This window comes from Orycteropus afer, unplaced genomic scaffold, assembly GCF_000298275.1.
Source record: "Orycteropus afer afer isolate SDZICR_OR568_19922 unplaced genomic scaffold, OryAfe1.0 scaffold00117, whole genome shotgun sequence".
In the NCBI taxonomy this organism is placed as follows: domain Eukaryota; kingdom Metazoa; phylum Chordata; class Mammalia; order Tubulidentata; family Orycteropodidae; genus Orycteropus; species Orycteropus afer.
In genome coordinates this window covers 3,241,262-3,256,870 of record NW_006921704.1, presented here as the reverse complement: position 1 = coordinate 3,256,870, position 15,609 = coordinate 3,241,262, and the positions used below count along the sequence as shown (strand labels likewise).

Genomic DNA, 15,609 nt, shown 5'->3' with positions numbered 1-15,609 from the left:
GCACTTAACAACAACAACAACAACCAAACTTCTAGCTTATCTGTGTCTGAACTTCCTAGACAAACCTGGTCAGATATCAGCAGACCCCTCCTGCTGCCATTTTCACCTTCAAAGTGCACATTAACACCTCTAAGTGAGAGGCAGGGAAAGTAAGAAGGTGAACATCAGATCAGTTTATTGCATTCACTGCCTATTCCCTCTGTTAGATAAACAGGAAAGGAGCTTGCATCAGGTAGATGGTCCATCGGTGGGTCATAGAGCAATGACCTGGATAATCCAAAAACAGCCAAAATCAAAAACTAAATTCCTAATCTTCTCCCTCCCAAATCTGACTCTTTTCTGGTATCCTGCATTTCTATGAATTCAGGTGATTTTGTAGCCATAAAACAAAACCACCACTTGATCCCTCCTTCTACTTAGATAACGCAAGGCAAACTCCTGAGTAGTTCTCAAATCTGTCTCTTCACTTCTCCCTAATCCAAAACATATCATCTTCTCCCTGCCTCCACTCTGGACCCCTCTATCCCAATCCCCAAGTTGCAGCCAAGGTAAGCTCTGCAAAAGTTAAGATCCTTAATATTGTCTGCAGAGTCCTTCATGGTGTCCCACTCATGCCTGAGCATTCCACAGCCAGACCCACCCACAGCCATTTTGGTTCCTCAAATGCATGGATCTCCTTCTTATGCACTAAGGGCTTCTGTAACATAATAACCCCAGTGAAAATGTAGGCCATCAGCCTCCTAACTCCTCCAACCCAGCCATCCTTCTTTCCTACCCCCCAGACCTCCACCACCACCTTCCATACTAAATCCTCTAGGCTACTTCTTTAGTCTTCCCAGGAAGCACCTACTTCCAAAACTACATTAGAGCCTCTGTCAAAGCACCTGTACTACTTCGGATTTTTCTTTCCAAGGACTTCTGATATACATACATCAACAGTGAGTTTAATTATTAGATTATTTCCCTCACTTGATATAAATTCTGAGTGGTAAGGGACTCTGTGGATTTCTGCTTACTATGGTATAAATGCAACTAGCCCAGTGTAGTTAAAATACGTTCTCAATTATTCTGTGGAATAAGTGACAGAATGAATGAATAAATTCTAAGAAGTGCCCCAGAAAGCTTAGCATGGACCAAGAGAGCCAAGGACTCATGTTCTCCCTCTTAACTGGTTTAATCTTAAGTGGTTCCAAGGTCTTCTCTATTTGCTAAACCCATTTTGTTTATGTGTATCTTCTTTTCTCTCAACTCAAACCAGATAGATTTTCCAGACTTTGCATATTTTTAGGCACATTGGTATACTTACTAAAACCATAGGTATCTTGGGTCCCAGCCAAGAACTAATGACTCAGAATCTCCAAGGTGTGATAATTTAGTTTTAGTAAGTATCCCTAGGTGATTCTGATGAACAAGGGGACACACATTAAAATAGGCAACGCAATGCACTGCTGTGGAATCGGATATGACTCATAGCTACCCCTCCTTGGGTTTCCAAGGCAGTATCACTATGAAAGTAGATTGCTCAACCTTCTGAGAAGTAGCTAGTGGGTCTGAACTGCCAGCCTTCTGGTTAGCAGTCAGATGCCTTAGTCACTACGGCCCCAGAGCTCCCACACATTAAAATAGGCTCCAGAATCAATTCAGGTTGAAAGAAAAGCTAAAATCTAAAATTATATATATACATATATAATTTTTTCTACTTTCTTCAACACCACACGAAATCATTTGCCAAACTTACACTAATAGTATTTTTACCACTCTTAATCTTTGCCACTCATACTACCTTCAAATAAAGTAGTTTACTACTACTGAACAAAGATTTAAATTCTTAGGCCTGCCTTGTGGCCAGATATTCCCACTCTAAACAAGATCCAGCTCCCCTGTGTCAAAACCCACCAAGGTCCAGTGTTGCAGGAGTACGTAACTCGAATCTGCTTTCTCACTTGGCATGCTGCTGCCTTCTAATACAGGCTGGCCCACATAAGTCAACCTCTGTTGTGTCTCGCTATATTCCTGTGACTTTTATTTAAGTCAATCCAGTATTTCCTTGGTACCATTATGTATCCAACATGGGCCCAGGCACTAAGCAAAAGAAGTATCAGACACAGTCACTACTGTGCAGGGCCTTCAACTCCTGGGAAGTCAGAATTAACACACTTGAAATGAGGCTGAGTTGTGCAGTACTGGCCTTGAGAAGAGTGGGAGGCTTGCTGTCATGGACTGAATTGTGTTGCCTGAAAAATGTGTTACAATCGAAACCTGTCTATCTGTGGATATAATCTCATTTGGAAACAAGGTTTTCTTTGTTATGTTAATGGGGCCCTAGCAGTGTAGGGTATTCCCAAACCTAAGCACTTCTGAGCTATAAAAAGACGAGAATAGACACAGAAGCAAGTGCAATTGAGGGAAAGCTAGATGCCAGGTAAAGATCACCAAGGAACTCAAGAATGAATGGTACCAGGAGATAAGGCTCCTTCTTCCCCCAGAGCCCATGAAGAGAAAATCTTCCCATATAGCTAGAGCCCTCAAGTTGCACTTGTAGCCTCTAAACTGTGAGAAAATAAATTTCTGCTCTTTAAAGCCACTCACCTGTGGTATTTCTGTTACAGCAGCACGAAGTAACTAAGACACCCACAAACAGAAAAAAGGAACATGAACACAAGTGCCTGGAGGGCCATGTGAGCAGGCTGGAGGGCACAGGAGCCTTTGCTTAAATCAAGGACAGAAAACAAGGCAACCTAAGGGGCCAAACACAGTGAGCAAAGACCCAAAAGTGAGGATGAACATGAGCTGTAACAGAGACAAGCTGCTCTACAAGAAAGGAGTGCTGTGTGCTGGGAAACATGCAGGAGGCACCAGGAGAGCTTCACACATCAGTTTAAATTTGATTCAGTAGGAAAACATGGGTCCACTGAATGTTTTCAGAACAAGACTACATAATTAAAACAACACTTATGGATATAAGCCACATGTCAGAAGGTTACCAAGAAGGCAATGTAACAATGGCTAAGAAAGCAGGGCTTTGCATAGAAATTTAGCTTTTTCATACAAGCCACATGGGGATGGGCAATGTACTTAACCTGTGATAGGAATTTATTTCTTTATCTATTAAGTGGAGATACTTCTGCTTAGGGCTTTGATTGAATGAGATGATGTGTAGAGGCTTCTAAGAGTGCCTGGTCCTCAAGGAGCACTGGTACTAGTAATTAAAGATAGTGGTATCAATAGCAGCAATGTTGTTGCTGCTGTTGTTGTTAGGTACCATCAAGTCAAACCCAACTCATAATAGCATCAATAACAATATCAAAAATTACTGCACAGAATATATGGGAAGCTATAGTGCTTAAGGCACTTGACTGCTAACCAGAAGGCTGGCAGTTCAAACCCACCAGCCACTCCTCAGAAGGAAGGTTAGGCAATCTACTTCCATGGTGATACTGCCTCGGAAACCCAAGGAGAGGTCGCTATGAGTTGGAACTGACTTGACAGCAGTGAGTTTGTTGGTTGTTGTTGTTTTTTTTATGGGTGTCTCCATTTTCTTTTAAACTTTTTATCATTTTTTCCCACCTGCCTTTACCTATTAATATATAATCAATAGATTAGGAATGAGATTAATTCAATTAGATTATTCAGGTGAGCGTGCCAGTTAACATTAACATTTTTACCTACAATTTTCATTCTGGAGATACAGCTTGGGCTTCTTCAGGCCATGTTTAACCAATGGCTCGTTGATGGAATAGTGATTGTGCTCAATGTCTTGGCAGTGAGGATCTGTACAGCCAAATAAGTTTGTGAAGTATTGTAGGTATATAGGGAGCTCTGGTAGCCTAGTGCCTAAGGCACTTGACTGCTAACCAGAAGGCTGGCAGTTCAAACCCACCGGCCACTCCTCGGAAGGAAGGTTGGGCAATCTACTTCCATAGTAATACTGCCTCGGAAACCCAAGGAGGGGTCACTATAAGTCAGGTCCGACTTGACAACACATAGCAACAACAACAACCATCTGGAAAAGTTATTGTGTATACTTAGAATGATACTATAGTCAATGTACACTTTTGAACATTTTCTTTCAAGATATGATGACTCTATAAAAGAAATTTTATTGAACTACGTGAATCATGTCTTAACAATATTGCTTGCAGGTGCCTACCCCTAGAGGTTTCATTTCTCCCTTAACCTCTGATTGGGAAAAAAAAAAATTGAAGGATTCCAGTAAGATGGCAGACTATGCAGACAAATGACACAGACCCTCTTCGACAAAAAAAAAAAAAAAAAGGAAACTAATTGCCACAGATACAGAAGATAATCCTAGAGCACTGAGTTTTGAAAGGAAGGATACAGAAGTAGACTAAACTCCAACTCCAACTAGTAGAAGAACCTGAATGAAAACGGTGAACAGGGAGACAAACAGAGCTGCAGACTATCAGCAATTCCAAACAGCACAGATAGTTCGGGTACTTCCCAAAATGGTCTCAACCGCTTATAAACATTCAAGATGGTTGCACCCTCCAGACAGCCAAAAGTCCACAGCTCACTTTGTCTCCTTCTTTGCTATTACCCTTATTAGTCATTAGCTACCAGTGTATTCCTCCGTGCAGCCCTTGGCAAGCAGGGCTTGTTTTTAGGTTAATTTTTAGGTCCTAACACCAATTGGAAGTACCCGAACATCTGTGCTGTTTGGAATTGCTGATAGTCTGCAGCTCTGTTTGTCTCCCTGTTCACCGTTTTCATTCAGGTTCTTCTACTAGTTGGAGTTGGAGTTTAGTCTACTTCTGTATCCTTCCTTTAGTGCCTAAGGCACTTGACTGCTATCCAGAAGGCTGGCGGTTCAAACCCACCAGCCACTCCTCGGAAGGAAGGTTGGGCAATCCTACTTTCGTAGTGATACTGCCTCGGAAACCCAAGGAGGGGTCGCTATGAGTCGGGGGTGACTCGACGGCAAATAACAACAAGAATAAGCTCCACTTGCCAAGGATAGCGCAGACATACTGCAGGTTAAGGACTAGAAAGGTGTAATATTTCCCTTGTTAATCTCATAACCCACATGCTCTTGGTGGACAGAGGTACAGCCATCCCACAACCCCACCCACCTTCTGGGCCAGCAGGAATTCCATCCCAGTCTGTGTGCTCTGACAGAGCCTGGGTGCCATGCCCCACCCCACCCTCAGATTTGTTTTTTGGCTTTTTCTTGTTTTTAATTTTTTTTTCCTTCCTCTTCTTCCTTTTATTTTTATTCTTTCTTCTTTCATTCCCAGGTTCTAGTTTTTAGATTTTTCTCTCATCCCTTTTCCTGGTTCCCATTTTTTCTTCTGGTTCTCCCCATTCCTTGTTTTGCTATCTGCATTTTTCCCGTTTTTTGGCTCATTTTTCTCTTATTGTACCTCTTTTCTCTTATTCCTCCCTCCCAAGATATTGTGGGTGTTTTTTTCTCTTTTTTTCTATTCATATTTCTTTGTGTTTTTAAAGTATTTCTTTAAATATTTTGTCCCATTTACTGCCTTTCCTCTTCTTTTCTTTCTTTTCTTGGTGATTGTTGCTGTGTATTTATATCCTATTGCTTTTACTTTTTTGGTGGTTTTTCGATTGTTATTTGTCTAACTGAGTGGGAGACAGCAACCATATGACCTAACCATACATGCACCTCCTGCAGCCCTGTCTATGGAGGGGGGCCACTTGTTTCTGCACCAACTAGCCTATGATACACAACAGCCAATACGAGCCTGACTGCCTCTTAACTGCTCTTTACAAATAGTTAACATAGATCTGTGCAGCCACTCTCATTCTCTATCACACCCACTAGAAGGCAGGTGATGAGTGCATAAGCGCTGCCAACTAGCCAACAGAAGAACATAGTACCCTGCTTACTCAGACACATCCAAAGAAAACAAAAGTCTTAGGCGAATTACTCCAACATACAATCACAAATTAAATATAAATACAACAGTGTCACAATGTCTCACAGACAACAGACTATCACATTCCACACAAAGAAGCAAGATAAAGCAGGAGAAACAAGGGACCAGGATACAGACCCAGAATGCATCCCTGAGAAAGAAGCAGTTTGGAATTCCTTGATGAGAAATTCAAAAGAATTGTATTGCAGTACCTTCAAAGGATTGAGAGACAGATCAAGGAAAACACTGACAAAATTGAGAAAAACACAGGCAAAACCCTAGAACAATTTCAGAAGACAATACCAGAACAAAATAACAAAATAAACGAAAAATTAGAAATGATACAAAATCTACAGATAGAAATCCAGATTAATTCTAAATTTTCAGAATTGGCTAACACATTGAAAGGGTAAAGGAATAGAATCTAATTGGAAGATTCATGTGGGATACGATCAGAAGGAATGGCCTACATGTAATCGTAATTACAGAACAGGAAGAAACAAATAAATCCACAGAAAAAATAGTGGAAGATTTGTTGGAACAGAATGTCTCTGATATGATAAAAGAGAGAATATATACATTCAGGAAGTTCAATGAACCCCAAACAGAATAGACCCCAAAAGAAAATCACCAAGACATATCATCATCAAACTCATCAAAACCATACACAAAGAATACAGAAAGCAGCACAGGAAAAACAAAAAGTTACCTACAAAGGGCAAGCAAGAAGACTAAGCTCTGATTTCTCAGCAGAAACCATGCAGGCGAGAAGGCAATGGGATGGTATATATAAAACCCTCAAAGAGAAAAATTTCCAACCAAGAAATATACCCAGCAAAATTGTCCCTCAAACATGATGGTGAAATTAGGACATATCAAGATAAGAAGAAATTAGGAAAATTTGTTAAAACCAGACCAATCTTACAAGAGATGCTAAAGGGAGTCCCCTGGACAGAGAACCAACAACAGCAAACAACAACTGACCACTAACACACATGATGACATAACACAGAAAAACCAACCCAGTTATCAAGTATCGAAAATAAAATAAGCTTGCAAGATTGTAAACAGGGAACCAGAGACATCAATTGGCAAATGAGGACAACAAACCAAAAAGAGGGAAAAACAGTGTGGTTACAGAACTTCTAAATGGTGAGGAAGTCAAGACAATTTCAAGATAGAATGGACTGTTCTAAACTCAAGGAGAAAATTATAAATCACAGTGTAATCTCAAAGAAAAATTAAAAACCTTCAAATCAAAATAAAGAAGAGGACAAGCACAAATATTTAGCAAATACTAAAACAGCAACACCAAAGGAAATAACACAACTCATAAACAAAATGAGCACAGACAACAAACATATGGAACAAAGAAATTGGCAATACCACAAAAAAAAAAAAAAAAAACCACATAACAAAATGAGGTCAGCACAGAAAATTATATGGAACAATGAAATTGGCAATACCACAAAAAAAAAAAAAAAACACATAACAAAATGACAGCAACAAATTCATACCTGTCGGTAATTACTTTGAATGTCCATGGATTAAATGCACCAATCAAGAGACAGAGAATTGCAGACTGGATAAGAAAACATAACCCATCAATATGCTGTCTACAAGAAACATACCTTAGAGAGAAAGAAACAAATAGACTAAAAATCAAGTAAAAAAGATTTATCAAGCCAAGGGTGATCAAAAAAGTGAAGGAGTGGCAATATTAATTTCTGATAAAATAGGCTTTAAGACAAAAACCACCATAAGAGACAAGGAAGGACATTTTATAATGATTAAAGCATCAATGGAAAAAGAGGACATAACCATTAGTAGTATTTATGCACCCAATGAAAGAACCCCAAAATACATAAATCACACTGTAACAAAACTGAAAAGACAAATTTATGACTCCACAGTCATATTAGGAAACTTTAATAACACCACTTTCACTCAAAGAACAACTGGAAAGAAACTCCACAAAGATGCAGAAGAACTAAACCATACAATCCACCAACTTGACCTCATAGACATCTACAGAGCACTTCACCCAACAACAGCACAATATACATTCTTTTCCAGTACACATGGAACATTCTACAGGTAGGTCATATGTTAGGGCATAAAGCAAGCCTTAATAAATTTAAAAACATTGAAATACTACAAAGTATCTTATCAGATCACAATGCTATAAAATTGGAAATCAACAACAGGAAGATCAATGGAGAAAGAGCAAACACATAGAAACTGAATAATATCCTCCTTGAAAATGACTAGATAATAGAAGAAATTAAAACATGAAATTAAAAAATTCCTTGAATCAAATGTGAATGAAAAGACAACATACCAAAATCTCTGGGACACAGCAAAAGCAGTGTTCAGAGGCCAATTTATAGCAATAAATGCACACATCAAAAAAGAAGAAAGAGCCAAAATCAACAGCTTAACCAAACATTTCCAACAATTAGAAAAACAGCAGCAAAAAAAAAAACCCTAGTCACCAGAAAAAAAGAAATAATAAAGCATCAAGCAGAAATAAATGAAACAGAAAATAGAAAAATTCAACAAGACCAGAAGTTGGTTTTTTGAAAAGATTAATAAAATTGACAAACTACTGTTAAATTTAACAAAAGAAAAAAAGGAGAGAATACAAATAACACGAATAAGAAATGAATTGGGTGACATCACAACAGAATCAACTGAAATAAAAAGGATAGTATCAGGATACTATGAAGAACTGTTCTCCAACAAATTTGAAAATCTAGAAAAAAGGGACAGATTTCTAGAAACATATTACTTACCTAAACTAACACAGACTGACATGGAAGAGTTGAACAGAACTCATAACAAAAGAAGAAAAACATAAAAGAAGAACCCATAACAAAAGAAAAACTGAACAGGTCATAATAAAAAAATTACCAATAAAAAAAAGCCCTGGCCCAGATGATTTCAACAGAGAATTTTACCAAACATTCAAAGAAGAACTGACACCAATCCTACTCAAACTATTTCAGAATATAGAAAAGGATGGAATCCTCCCAAATTCATTTTCTGAAGCAAAGATAACCTTGATACCAAAACCAAGCAAAGACATCAATAAAAAGGAAAACTAAAACTACAAACCAGTATCCCTCATGAATACAGATATTCATAAAATAAAAATCTTCAACAAAATCCTAGCCAACAGGCTCCAACAACATATCCAGAAAATAATAAATTATGACCAAGTGGGGTTCACACCAGGAATGTAAGGATGGTTCAACCATCAACATCATCCATCACATAAATAAAACAAAGGAAGAGGAACCATGATCATATCAATCAGTGCAGAAAAAGCATTTGATAAAATCCAACACCCCTTTCTGATAAAAACTCTCTGCAAAATAGGAATAGAAGGGACATTCCTGAACATAGTAAGGGGCATATATGCAAAACCAACAGCCAACATTATTCTCAATGAAGAGAGACTGAAACCATTCCCCTTGCAAACGGGAACCACTCTATCACCACTTCTATTCAACATTATATTAGAAGTCCTAGCCATCGCAATAAAGCAAGAAAGGGAAATCAAAGGCATCCATATTGGTAAGGAAGAAGTCAAACTATCCCTATTTGCTGATGATATGATCCTATACATAAAAAACCCAAGAGACTCAGCAAAAAAACTACTGGAACTAATTGAAAGATTTAGCATAGTGACAGAATACAAGATCAATTTTCCAAAAACCAGTTGTATTCTTCTACACCAGGAAATAAATTACTGAAAAAGTAATATGTTACTTTATGTTAGGGCATAAAGCACACCTTAATAAATTTAAAAATAAGGAAACATAATAAGGAAATCTATACCATTTACAACAGCTACCAACAAAATAAAATATTTGGGAATAAATCTCACCAGAGGCACAAAAGATCTGTACAAAGAACACTACAAAATACTACTTTAAAAAACCATAAGGGGGCTACATAAATGGAAGAACAAGCCATGCACATGAATAGGAAGATTGAACATTGTGAAAATGTCAATTCTACCCAAAGCAATCTATACATTCAATGCAATCCCAATCCAGATCCCATCAACATTCTTTAGGGATCTGGAAAAACCAATCACTAACTTTATATGGAAAGGAAAGAGACCTCAGATAAGCAAAGTATTACTGAGGAAGAAGAACAAAGCAGGAGGGCTCACACTTCCAGATCTTAAAACCTATTATACAGCCACAGTAGTCAAAACTGCCTGGTATTGGTATGGCAGGCACATAGACCAATGGAATAGAATTGGGAACCCAGAAATAGGTCCATCGACTTATGCTCAGCTGATCTTTGACAAAGGGCCAAAATCCAATGGGGAAGATATTGTCTGTTTAACAAATGGTGCTGGCAAAAATGGATATCCATTTGTAGAAAATAAAACAAGATCTATACCTCACACCATACACAAGAATTAACTCCAAATGGATCAGACTTAAATGTGAAACTTAAAACTATAAAGTTCTTCAAGGAAAAATTAGGGGCAAATTTAAGGGCCCTCATTTATGGCATAAATAGACTATCAAGCATAACCCAAAATGCACAAACAGCAGAAGAGAAATTAGATGAGTGGGATCTTCTAATAATTAAATTTTTATGTGTTTCCAAAGACTTCTCCAAAGAGTCAAAACAGAACCTATGGGTTGGTAAAAAATATATGGCAATGACATATCTGACAAGGAACTTATCTCTAAAATTTACATAAAACTCCAACACTTCAACAACAAAAAGACAAACAATTCAATTAAAAAATTGGTTACTTGGAATGGGAGGCGAGGGGAGGTATACTGCTAGATAGGTAGAGACAAGTATTGATTTGGGGGACAAGAAGGGCAATGTAGCAAATGTGAGTGATCACAGTGGCATTGAAGAAGAGGAAGACAGAGAGAGGTACATGGTAGGTACAGACAACAAAGATGAACCCTTTTGCATATACAGTACTGCATTGTTAGTGATGGCAAACACTGATCTACAGATGGATCGATGGATAGACAGGCTGAACAATCAGGTTTGTCTTGGCAGTGGGGAGTGTGCCCATGACCATGCATAGCATTGGCAGATAATGTTTCTACAAGTGTCTTTGTAGGTGCTGAAACAATGTCCAGGTATACAGTATAGCTGACAAGGGACAAGGTTGTGGTGACTTTTTGGCCACAGCCAGCTACCCTGAGGAAGTGAATAGTTAGACCTGTGGGCTCAGGACCACAGTCATAGGGGATTATCAAGCTTATTGGCATAAACATACTGCACAAAAACATTGTTCCACATCCTACTTTGGTGAGTAACGAATGGGATCTTAAAAGCTTGCAAGCAGCCATCTAGATGCAGCGATAGGTCCCTCCTCATCTAGAGCAAAGAAGAATTAAGAAAACCAAAGCACATGGAAACATCAGTCCGAGGGATAGGTAGACCATGCGATCCTCCACCTATGAGACCAGAAGAACTAGATGGTGCCCGGTTACTACTGTCAACCACTAGGAGGGGGATATGTGTAGGAGATCCTGGATAGAAAGGGAGAACAATGGGGAACAAAACTCAAAGTTATAGGGAGAAAAAAAAAAAAAAAGGACCATGTTTACTGGTCTGATAGAGCTCGGTGAAACCCTTGAGATTATGGCCCCTACCAGCCCTTCACTTCTGGAATTGAACTCATTCCTGTGGCTTACCATCAAATAATAGACAGGCACATGGGCTGAACATTTGTATGGTAGATACACTACTTGGAGCAATCAATTGTGGGAGAACAGAAGAGCAGTGTATGCACAGGAAGATAGCTCGGGTGGCCAGATGTATGGGAGGGAAGGACACGGGGAGGAGGTAACCATGGGAAGGATATGGGAAGACAGCTGTTATACTATGGGAAATAACAGTCAATGTCATGAGATAAAATGTGTGTGAACCGCTGTATGGAAAAATGAAATTGCTCTGTAAACCTTCACCCAAATCACAATAAAAATTTAAAAAAGAAAATTAGAGAAAAAGATCAAATAAATATCTTGCAAAAGCAAAACAATATTGTTTGCAGCCCTCATCAGAAAAAACAACAGACTCCAGGGACCAGCACTGACCCTACATGACCAATCTGGTTTTTTGGGTCTTTTTGTAATGAAGAAACTTCATAATAAAATGTTCAGCTTTTATGCCAATGCTAAAAAAAAAAAGTAAAAACCAAACAAAAATAAAATCCATATCCAGTGTCATTTAACGTCACTACCACAACCACCACCACCACCACCATTCACTGGTTGCTGTCTAGTCAGTCTGGACTTGTGACGACCCATGTGCATTGGAGTAAAGCAATACCCCACAGAGTTTTCAATGCCTGATTTTTCAGAAGTAGATCACCAGATCTTTCTCCTGAGACATACCCTTCAGGTAGTAGATGTTTTGGTTACTTAGTGCCACTCTGACAGGAATATACGACAAATAAGATGTCTTGAACAAACAGGAGTTTATTCTCTTACGATTTTGGAGGTTAGAAGTCCAAGTTCAAAGTGCCAGGCTCTAGGAGCTGGATGAAAGCCCCTCGACCTTGGGCTTCAGCTCTGCCTCTAGCTCCCGTCCCACTGAAGCTGGAAGCTTTCTTCACTCAGGCAGCTGCTGGCTACTAAGGCTGACAAACCAAGGTCAACAAGTAAAAAGGCATAGTGCCGATGTTACCAAACTGTATGGCAGGCCACTGATTCAAATCCACTGAAAGACCCATTATCAGTAGAGTATGGCAGGCTACTGAATGAATACTTAACTACATGCAGGGTTCAAGCATACCAAAAAGCAAGAGACCTTCCTTAAAGTTGTTATTATATACTGGAAGCAGACCATATCCCTAAAGCAGCGACTCAGCTATTCCAGTAGACTCCACCATGGAATTGATTGCCAGTCTCACCATGGGAAGAGTGGCTGCCCAGCCACTCAACCAGGCCCAGCCAAGTTAACAACAATTTTAAGTACCACAGTAGACAAGTATATTAAACACTGGCATTACCTAGGGCTCCTTTATCTTCACTAGAAATCTATTATTGGGTATCCATCACTATTGAGAACCAGAGACAAAACCAAACCTTTTTTTAAAGCCAAGTGGGGATGAATGTGGGATGTTAACAGAAACCAACTGCCCTCCCAGAGAGGAGGGCTGCATGCTGACCAACACACGGAAGGGGCCATCAGAGCTTTCCAACAGTGTTGATTTGATTCAGTAGGAAACAAGTCATGCCTCAGCCCTCTCATGAAACCAACTTATCTTAATTTCAGACCAATTCAATAACACAAATACTGAGAACCTAGGGCATGGTCGGGCCTAATGCAAATTAGTTGCCCCTAGTAATTTAGGGACACCTAATTAGCAGCCCTCATGGAGCAATGATTAAGTGTTCAGCTGCTAACCACTAACCAAAACATTGGCAGTTCCAACCCACAAAGCAGCTCTTCAGAAGAAAATAACTTGTGACCTGCTCCCATAAAAACAGCATAGAAAACCCTCTGGAACAGTTATATTCTGTCATACAGGTTCTCTATGAGTTGGAATTGACTTGACAGCACACATCATCATTTAGACAAGGAGATAGTATATATGGTGGGAAGTGGCAAATGAAGAGTGAAGAGGCCTGCTAGAGAGAAGTGAGGAATAGTGAAAGACTGACAGGAAAGAAAACACAGATGTCTAAAAAGCACACACAGGAATCAGCAAGGAAATAAATCATTTTCAAACAGGAGGAACTAAGTGAGGATGAGGCCTTTTTTCCTGCCCAAGAAGCAGGGACCATCTAGCAAGCTACCTTTCCTTCTCAGCCCAGAGAGGAATCCTGCTCAACCCAGAACCATATAGTCACTATCAATTAGAAGTCAATTTAGAAGTCAAATTAGAAGGTGAAATCTGTTTGCTTTCAATAGGTTTAGACATTTTAGTCTCACTTGCATCTACTTGTACCTCAAGAGCCCTGTGTAGCTGCCATTTATATTGTTGGTCATAAATGATCAGCAAGCCTTACATTATTTTAGTACACAGAACATTTTGGAATATTTTAAAGTTTTGGTGTGAACAAGTTAAATTTCACTTAGCTGGAACATGGTAGAAGCCTGAATTTTATGATGACGCTAAATAAAATGAGGCATTATTTTACTTAAAATACACCTACAACTTTAAAAAGGTAATTGTCACCAAACCTTGATCCTCTGGATGCTGACGACTGCCTCCGACACCTTCTCGATGGCCGATGGGAAGAAGAGGGTGACAGTCAACCGCACAGCCCCATACAGCATCACAGCCACAAACACACGGCTGGCTGTAATCACGTTGCCAAGGAGCACATAGGTGGTGAAAGTCACAAAAACAATTATTTTGCTTGCAACAAAAAACGATGCCAAATTCATTCCTCTAAGGTAGGAACTTCTAAGAATCGTGAAAATTTCCTTCCTGGAAAAGACAGTACAATATAGGTTTTTAAGTAAGCATTGGCATCAAAGCCATGAATTCAAGGGCCTATTATATGTGGAGTCTTTCTAGACAATGTATTCAGATTAAAATAAACCATCCCTTCCACCATGGAAATAATCCACAACACACACCCTGATGCTTCCACACAAGGACCAGGCACCACTCAACACCGTTTCATTCAATGAATTAAACAGATATTTAATGTCACAGCTTAATATTTTGGGTTAATCAGACTAGGTATGACCATTTATTCAGCAAGCATTCTCAAACATACATCTTGCACTAGGCACCTCACTGATGATAGAGAGATATGTAAGGAACAGTTGGGCATTCTAGTAGGTCATGAACTTGTGGGAGGAGACAGAAAACAACCCAGAACTGTGAGACATGCAAACAGGAGACAGCAGCAGCTGTACAGGGCTGCATAAAGGCAGAGACTCAGCACAGTGCAGTCAGGGAAGTCACACATGAGTGGGACTCAGAAGGAAGAGCAGGAGTTAGTCAGGCTTGGGAGTGGCTAACAGAGAATGAAGACAAGAGAGCACAAAAAGGTGCACAGGTAAGACGTAGAAAGGTATTAGCAGAGAATTTTTGTTGTTGTTGTCAGTTCCAATTCATAGCAACCATAAGTGCAACAGAATAAAACACTGCCCAGTCCCATCCATCTTCAAAACCATTCTTTTGCAGAGAGTAAGATGTACCGTGTCCTAGAGGGTAAAAATCAAGTATTTAAACAAAAAACTTTAAAAATTATAAAAACATAAACCAAAACAAAAAGGAACCATATTTCCATAGCTCTGGGACTTCTGGTAGCATAGTACCTAAGGCTAACCAGAAGGCTGGCGGTTCAAATCCACCAGCCACTCCTTGGAAGGAAGGTCGGGCAATCTACTTCTGTACTGATACCACCTCGGAAACCCAAGAAGAGGTTACTATGAGTCGGGTCCGATTCAACAGCACATTAAAAAATATATATATATTGAGATGAATTATACTGATTCAAATAAGCTAGCCCAATACAGGAATACTAAAAGCTAATCTTTCCATTTATGCTAAATGAAACACGCTGAAGTGGCTGTTATTTTTGTTGTTAGGTGCCTGTGGGGAAATTTTTGACTCACAGCGATCGATGCCAACGGAAGCAGCAGTCAGGACATTAGACAACGTGTAGCATTGGGAAAGTCAACTGCGAAGGAACTGTTTCAAGTGCTGAGGAGCAAGGATATCTCATTGAGGACTAAGGTGCGCCTGACACAA

General features: G+C 39.4%; 1 protein-coding gene across 1 annotated transcript in view; it reads right to left on the bottom strand.

Moving 5' to 3' along the window:
- Positions 1 to 15,609, bottom strand: part of ABCC4 (ATP binding cassette subfamily C member 4) — a 441,806-nt gene that overhangs the window by 260,549 nt on the left and 165,648 nt on the right. Inside the window, exon 7 of the mRNA XM_007944012.1 lies at positions 14,082 to 14,331. Within this exon, the coding sequence (XP_007942203.1) occupies positions 14,082 to 14,331 (250 nt within the window). The remainder of the gene's footprint in view (positions 1 to 14,081; positions 14,332 to 15,609) is intronic.